Raw genomic sequence first — 8,632 nt, 5'->3', positions numbered from 1 at the left:
ATATATAGGAGAAACAGGTCGGAATCTTAATCAACGCATAAAAGAGCATAAATTAGATGTAAAAAACTTTAAACCTGAAAGCGGAGTTGCTAGTCATGTTTTTCAGACTTCACACAATTTTGATTTTGCTAATGCTGAATTAGTTTACCCTTGCAGCGATAAAACTAGAAGACATATTTTGGAATCTGCATTAATTATTGAAAATTCGAACAACGTTGTAAACCTTAATAATGGTTTTTCACCCCATAATAAACTTATATCAAAATTCCTCTGTAAACTGGTTAAACTCAACACTTGATTTCCCCTTTGATTATTTGTTATTTGTTCTCTCATCAATTTCGTCTCTGACTTAACTTGTATTCACCTTTGTTTTAATTTAAGTGCCCCTTAGTTTGTCTTTCTTTTTACTACTGACTTTAAGTTTCATTTATATTTATACTCACTATTGTTGTTTATAATCACCCCTTAGTTTGCTTCCCTTTAATCTATTTTAGCGTGTAACTGTTTCTACGTTAATTTTCCTTTAGTTTGTATCATCTCTGATTACTTGAATTAGTCTCTTTGTCTCTGGATTGTATATATATCTCATAATTTCTGTAGTATCTCATTATTCCTGAAGATGACTATTAGGATATAGTCGAAACGTTGAATAAACTACTATCTCAAAGTTTCATTTTCGGACTTTTTATTATCATTGTGGGATTCTCTCCTCATCGCGTCAACACGGATATTGTGTTTTACCTATCGTGATCATGCTACCCACGGATCGAAATATCGTATTAAAATTCTTCTTCTTCACGTTCCCGTACCTCATCGCTAGCTTCCGAAATTATGAGAAATGCTATATCAAATCCAGGACTGCTAAAAGTAAAGTCAAGTTCCTTCAGGAGTGTTATGCCGAAAAAGTGGTTCCGCGATCACTTTCTTGGATTTGGAAATACGACTCCAGCTCTGCGTTTCCACCCGAAGCTAACAAGCAACTCAAATTCGCTATAGATCGTGCTAAGGAAGACTGTAACTATCAGTTCTACAAATTCCGTCAATCTCAAAATTATTTGAAGTCACACGTACCGGACCTATTCCTCTGGAAATCGCTCTCCACTATTGTTCAAGGCTCTGGAAAATATCATCAGCACAGAAAGTCCGTGGATCTTACCAACCAACTGAATAAACTCATTGATTCCAGCCCTTGGACTAGATTTAGCAACACCAAAAACATAGTAAATTTGTCTTCAACCACGTTATCTTCTACTCAGTGTCAACTTCTCGGCTACGGTTTGAATTTTTCTCTTCCTCATCAAGATAAACATGTTTTAGACTTTGTCACCCAATTGGAATATCGCAAATCATCTCCGAACAGTTTGGACTATAACTTTATATTCATGAATCTACAGGCTATATGCGATCAACTCAACAGGAACCTTTTTGAATATCTACCTCGTCGATTTCGGCTCGCCCTCCAAGAACTACGGAAGTTAAAGACTATTAAAATATCTAAGGCTGATAAAGGTGGCAAGATTGTGATTTTAGATCTGGATAATTATAATGTTAAAATGCAATCTCTCTTGGATAATCCTGGTGTTTATAAGAAACTTAAATCGAATCCTCTTCCTCGTATGCAAGCTAATTTCAACAGAAGTCTTTCGGATATTATTAAACGTTTCCCCTCCGCTAAAGAAACTCTGAATAAGTTCCATTCACGTCTTCCCTCTTTACCATATATCTATGGATTGCCTAAAATTCATAAAGATAATGTTCCACTGCGCCCTATAGTCTCCAATTGTAATTCTCCTACATACCGGTTATCTAAATTTCTCGCGAAACAGTTATCTCCGGTGCTCGGTTCGTTCTCTCCGTCGCACCTTCGCCATAATCAACACTTACTTGAACGTATTAAGAATATTATCCCTGGCAACGACAAATTTATATCATTTGATGTTACTTCCCTTTTTACCAATGTTCCTCTTGGACCTACTCTTGATTTCTTAAAACGCAGATTACCATCACTTAACATTAACTTCGGCATTCCTACGGATTGTATCATCGACCTTATCTCTATTTGTACGACGGACTCCTTTTTTGAATTCAACAATTGTTTTTACGAACAGACATTCGGTATCGCTATGGGAAATCCTCTAAGTCCTATTCTAGCTAATTTATTCCTAGAACATGTTGAATCTGAAATATTGCCTCTTTACACTGATATTCACCCTAAAATCTGGCTCAGATATGTTGACGATGTTCTGGCTTTGGTTCCCTTTGACTTCAATGTTGATAACTTTCTTATATATTTAAACTCCCTTTACCCGTCTCTGGCTTTTACGTATGAATGGGAATCTAATAGTAAAATACCTTTTCTGGATGTTTTGATTTTTAACTGTGGATCCTTTTTGAAATTCGCGGTTTATAGGAAACCTACCAACACTGAATCCTACCTCCATTACTTCTCTTTTACTTCTCCGGATATTAAACTCGGTTTAGCTCAAGGATTATTTCTTCGCGCTTTGAGAATTTGCGACCCCTCATTTCTACCCGATGAAATTCACCATATTAACCAATCTCTCAAAAAACTTGCCTACCCCGATTTCCTATTGAAAAAAGCTCTACTTAAAGCTCGTACTACGCATTTTAGAAATAACAACCTTAGAACTCCTACGTTGGCTACCGATAAACAGCCTATCATTGTACCGTATGTACCTTTCCTCGAGAATTCTAAAGTTTCTCTTCGGTCACTAAATAAACAACTCATCTTTAAATACAATAATAAACTTAGTAACATATTGATTAACAACAAACCGAAAACCGAATCCCTAAACTGTGGAATTTATAAAATACCTTGTAAAGTTTGCGACAAAGTATATATAGGAGAAACAGGTCGGAATCTTAATCAACGCATAAAAGAGCATAAATTAGATGTAAAAAACTTTAAACTTGAAAGCGGAGTTGCTAGTCATGTTTTTCAGACTTCACACAATTTTGATTTTGCTAATGCTGAATTAGTTTACCCTTGCAGCGATAAAACTAGAAGACATATTTTGGAATCTGCATTAATTATTGAAAATTCGAACAACGTTGTAAACCTTAATAATGGTTTTTCACCCCATAATAAACTTATATCAAAATTCCTCTGTAAACTGGTTAAACTCAACACTTGATTTCCCCTTTGATTATTTGTTATTTGTTCTCTCATCAATTTCGTCTCTGACTTAACTTGTATTCACCTTTGTTTTAATTTAAGTGCCCCTTAGTTTGTCTTTCTTTTTACTACTGACTTTAAGTTTCATTTATATTTATACTCACTATTGTTGTTTATAATCACCCCTTAGTTTGCTTCCCTTTAATCTATTTTAGCGTGTAACTGTTTCTACGTTAATTTTCCTTTAGTTTGTATCATCTCTGATTACTTGAATTAGTCTCTTTGTCTCTGGATTGTATATATATCTCATAATTTCTGTAGTATCTCATTATTCCTGAAGATGACTATTAGGATATAGTCGAAACGTTGAATAAACTACTATCTCAAAGTTTCATTTTCGGACTTTTTATTATCATTGTGGGATTCTCTCCTCAACAACAGAGGATAATTCATTACATGGTTCTGGGAAAAAACTACAGAACACAAAAGATGGAATACAATTATTCATGACAAAGAAAAGAGGAGACAAAAATTTCAAAATGCACATTTATATTATATCTGACGCACAATTAAATATTGTAAATTCACAATTAGATAGTATTCAATATTAGAAATATAAAGTTAAAATTAACGATATATAAATGGGCGGTAAAAAAACTCCTAATACTAAAGAACAATATTTAAGAAATTTATATTACAACCCTGAGAGTTCGGTTGCTTATTCTTCTACCAAAAATATATGGCGTCAAGTAAAACAAGATAAATTAGATAAGATAATCCCACAAAATTTAGTTAAATATAAAGATATAAATGAATTTATGTTAGAACAACCAACATACACAACACATAAAAAAATTGTTGGAAAATATAAAACGCGTAAAACTATGGTAAGTTATGTAGATCAACAGTGGCAAGGAGATTTAATTGATATGAAAAATGGTAAGAAAGATAATAATGATTATTGGTGGTTATTGAATATAATTGATATTTTTAGTCGTTATGTATGGAGCTTCCCACTTTATAGAAAAGATGCTGTACAAACATCAAATGTTTTAAGAAAATTTCTTTCGGATGATAAACTAAAACCAGAAAAAATACAATTTGATGACGGAAAAGAGTTTGATAATTCACTTGTTCATGAACTCTTAGATAATCATAATATTAAATATTTTTCAACAAAATCGGATAAAAAAGCAGCAGTTGTTGAACGATTTAATAGAACATTAAGAACAAGAATGTGGAAATATTTTACAGCAAATAATACTTTTAAATGGATTGATGTTTTACCAAAATTGATAGAAGGATATAATAATTCTTATCATTCTTCTATTGGAATGAAACCTATTGATGCTAGAAAACCTGAAAATGCTGAAATTGTTTGGAATAATTTATATGGAGCATTTCTTGTAGATGATTTTGGTGAACCTAAATTTAAAATTGGTCAAAATGTTAGAATTTCTAAGTATAAAAAGATATTTGACAAAGGATACGATCGAAATTTTACTAGGGAAATATATAAAATAAAAAAGGTAATAACAACAAAACCATATGTCTATAAATTAGAAGATTTAGATGGTGAAGAAGTTGATGGCTACTTTTACGAAGAAGAATTAAGTTTAACTACTGAAAATCTAGAACAAGAATATAAAATTGAAAAAGTATTAAAAACAAAAACTATTAAAAGAAAAAAATATTCTTTAGTAAAATGGGTTGGATGGCCAGATAAATTCAAGGAATGGATATTATCAAGTAAAATTAAAAATATGTAAATGAATAAGGAATTATTTATATTTGAGCCTCATAATATGTTAATTTCTGGCGTAACAAATTGTGGAAAAACTTATTTTATATTAAATTTATTAGAAACTGTTTATAAAAACTATTTTGATAATATAGTATTATTTTGTCCAACATATGAATTTAATCAAACTTATGATAGAAATATTACTAAAAATAATAAATTTATTATATTAGATCCTAAAACAGTAAAAGAAAATTTAGATTATTGTATTAAAATAGCAATAGATATTTATAAAGGATCAAATACATTATTCATTATAGATGATTGTGCTAATCTACATGATTCAAAAGTTAGAGAAAGTGAGTTATGTTATTTAGCTTTTTCTGGTAGACATTTTGGGATAACAACTTGGGTTTTAAATCAAAAATATAATTCAAATGTTACAGACTTTAGAGAAAACATTAGATTTCTAGTTTTATTCTACAATAAAGATAGAAAATCGATGAAAAATGCACTTGAGGAAAATGATATTATTCCACTGGATAAATTGAAAAATATTAAAAGATCAAAAATACTATTTAGATAACAACACCCATTTAAATATGAATTTATTTAAATTCAACAGGTTTGTTAATCTATTACATATTTAGTTACAATCTAGTTGAATTCTAGTTATTGGTATTTGAAAAAAAAATCAAATAAAATTCAACAATATTTTAACTAGCTTGTTAATCTAGTATATTTTTAGTTACATTCTAGTTGAATTCTAGTTATTGGTAGTTGGAACAAAAATCAACTAGATTTAACAAGAAATAAATAAAAACAACAATATTTCAACTAACTTGTTAATCTAGTTGAATTCTAGTTACATTCTAGTTGCAACATCACAACTAATTTTTTGTTATATAAATGGGAGGTGAAAAGAAAATAAAATCTAAAAATGGTGATGTTCCAATTGAAAAAACTTTAGATGATTTAGGAATAACAGAAACAAAATTAACTCCAGATGATGGTGCTTTAAATAATGTTACAACAAATAATAATTATGAATATTATCTTTATTGTAAACATCAATTAGAAATATTAATAGCATCTGGAAAATGTAAAAATTTTATCGGTAAAAATTTAACTTATAATGAATTAGATACAATGAAATCAGATGAAATTATTAGATATTTTAAGATTTATGAAACCGCGAGAACAGCTAGAATTAATCACGTGATATCAGAAAATGTAGTAAAAGGTTATAGTAAATTATGTAATTATATGCTGCCAATTCAAGATGAAAATAGATTATATTCCGATTTAAAAAATGATTATTTAGTTATGACCGAATTAAATAAATGGATTGGATATTTATCATTTCAATTAGGTGGATTTATGACATTATTATCAACTGGAGTTATAACATTTTCAAATATTGAAAGTAAAAATATTTCTATAATAAATGAACAAGGTGGAAGAAGTGAAGAAAAAACCGAGAAGTCCGAAACAAATTGAATGGTCTCGGCAATTAGTAATTAAATCACAAGAATATAAAAAAGCTGTAAAAGAAAAAATAAGTAATAAAAATGGTGAAAATATTGTTATTTCTACTCCTTCTAATAATAGAATATTTGATAAATGTCCATATTTTACAGTTGGATTTGTAATTGTATTCATTTTGATCTGGTGTAATTGGTATAAGAAATCAAATAAAATTCATGATATTAATAATTCTGAAACAACTGCTATCAAAAATGAAAATACTTCTGAAATTCCGAAATTGATAATAAAAAAATGGATTAATATTTTAGAAAAAAAGCAAAGAAATAATTTCTTTTAATTAATTGAATATCACCATGTGGGTGCCATAGGCACCATCTCACTACTTTTGTCTATCTATGCGGAGCAATTAAATTGTCCAGATAAGTCATTTCGGATTTTAGATATTCATTATTTTTATTAATTTATTTTGTTTTTTTAATTTAATCAACAATTTCTAAATCATGATGGCCATCTTCATTTTTTCCATGATAGATTATTTTAAATCCTTCTAAATCTTTTAATTCCTCTGTACCCAATGAAACCCATCTATGAGGTAAAAATACTTTAAATTCTCGCGATGTACTAACATTGCAGTAGCTTAAATTAGCTGATACTTTCTCTCCATATTTAGTTTTTATCTTTTCTAATTTCAATATTTTATGTTCAATTTCTTTTGTAACATCAACTAACTTTTTTATTTCAAATTGTTTTTTGCTGGTTTTATTCCGTTATTTATTGTTGCTAAGAATGCTTTTCTATCTCCCATTTATAAGGAAAAAAAATTACTTGTGGTGATGAGTGGGGATTACTTCCCCTTGTATATAACAAGCACACAATTAACCGTTCTCACCCAAGCCTCACTGCATCTATTTATCCTGGCACAGTTGACACGCAATCACTGTACTACAGTAACATCACACGCGTTCATAACCGTTCTCAGTAGCGACTCACTGTATCTATCTATCCACGCGCAGTTGTTGTTACGCGCACTCACTGTATATGTGTATCACAGAGCAATCGTCCGTTCTCACTAGAGCCTAGCTGTGATGAGTGGTGTCTCGACCTCTCGACCTCTGGTATGAAAACGCCATCTTCTAATTACTAATATACCGTGTACAGTCGGATGTTTATGTTACGGGTCGGAATGTCGTCGTTAATGTTGCAGCACATGCCAGGAGTTTTTGATTGCTTGACTCACTATTAGTTTTATTTTTCACCAAATTTGGTGGTTACCGAATAGAACAAATTAGCAATTAATCTAGAGTGAACCCCCAATATACCGCCCTCCCATTTACCGCAACCCCGCCTACCGCCAGGTTTTCTCAATGTACATCTCAAAACAAATACATAGTAAAACACCCATAATGTACCGCCATACTCTCTATACCGCCAAAATCGTTCTGCGCCGATGTGGGCGGAATATCGGGGGTTGACTGTATTGCAAATGAGAATCTTATGGCAATTCTACCGAGTTGAGTGGATTACCGGGACCGGTTTACTGTATATTAAAACTGATATTTCAAGGAGATACTGACGTTTGCGTGAATCACTGGAAAAACCAACAATGGTCGTATTTTTGGTGATGTGCTACATTCACGCTTCTCCAACTTTAAAACGTCACTGTGTCCAAAGTGTTTAAGATAATCATCAAGGAATGATATAAATGTGAAGCATATAATTCCGCAATAATGATTAATGTCTAAAATTACGATTTAGAATTTTTGGAAGCGAGCTTTAATACAAATTCCATGAGGTGGTGCCTCGAAAAAAACGGTCAATTTTCTCAAATTTGATGAAACTTTTTGATTTTGTCGCAGACTTGTACGTAATTTCGCGATATGAATATATGAAATGAAAGCCCTGATAAATCTAAATAAAATGAAAAAAAAAATTACTTCCATACCTATAAAACTCTTTGTTTTATTCGCAGATTAGTAAATGATGCAATTTTAGTTCCCTCGGCTGACAACAGGGGGCGTTAAACCATTTTCGCACCGCCTGTTACCATGGAAACGACCATCACCATAACCGTACATGACCCCCCTATCACGAAATAACAATATCCCGAGCAGAGCAAATGTGTCAATGAGAATCTCTTATTTTGCAAGATAGGACCTGGCTGCTCCTCTACTATATTACAATTTGCAGATGATTTTACTTTTTCATTCATAAAATATTTTCTAATTTCTGGCCACTGATCTATCATTCTCATTCCTTGACAAAATATT

The 8,632-nt window shown here is 31.1% G+C and overlaps 1 protein-coding gene across 1 annotated transcript; it reads left to right on the top strand.

The window, feature by feature from the left end:
* The first annotated feature begins 752 nt into the window (after window positions 1–752).
* Window positions 753–8,339, top strand: LOC141898940 (uncharacterized). The gene is made up of 2 exons (XM_074785094.1): window positions 753–1,842; window positions 8,335–8,339. Exons 1-2 carry the CDS (start codon window positions 753–755, stop codon window positions 8,337–8,339), a joined length of 1,095 nt encoding a protein of 364 aa, XP_074641195.1.
* Window positions 8,340–8,632: the final 293 nt, after the last annotated feature.

This window comes from Tubulanus polymorphus, chromosome 2 (genome assembly GCF_964204645.1).
Source record: "Tubulanus polymorphus chromosome 2, tnTubPoly1.2, whole genome shotgun sequence".
Lineage (NCBI taxonomy): Eukaryota > Metazoa > Nemertea > Palaeonemertea > Tubulaniformes > Tubulanidae > Tubulanus > Tubulanus polymorphus.
The sequence above is the reverse complement of the archived record's forward strand: the minus strand, read 5'-3'. Positions and strand labels throughout refer to the sequence as shown.

Bases quoted from the DNA above. Each gene is read 5' to 3' on its own strand.
- LOC141898940 (XM_074785094.1), top strand. From the start codon at position 753: ATGCTACCCACGGATCGAAATATCGTATTAAAATTCTTCTTCTTCACG.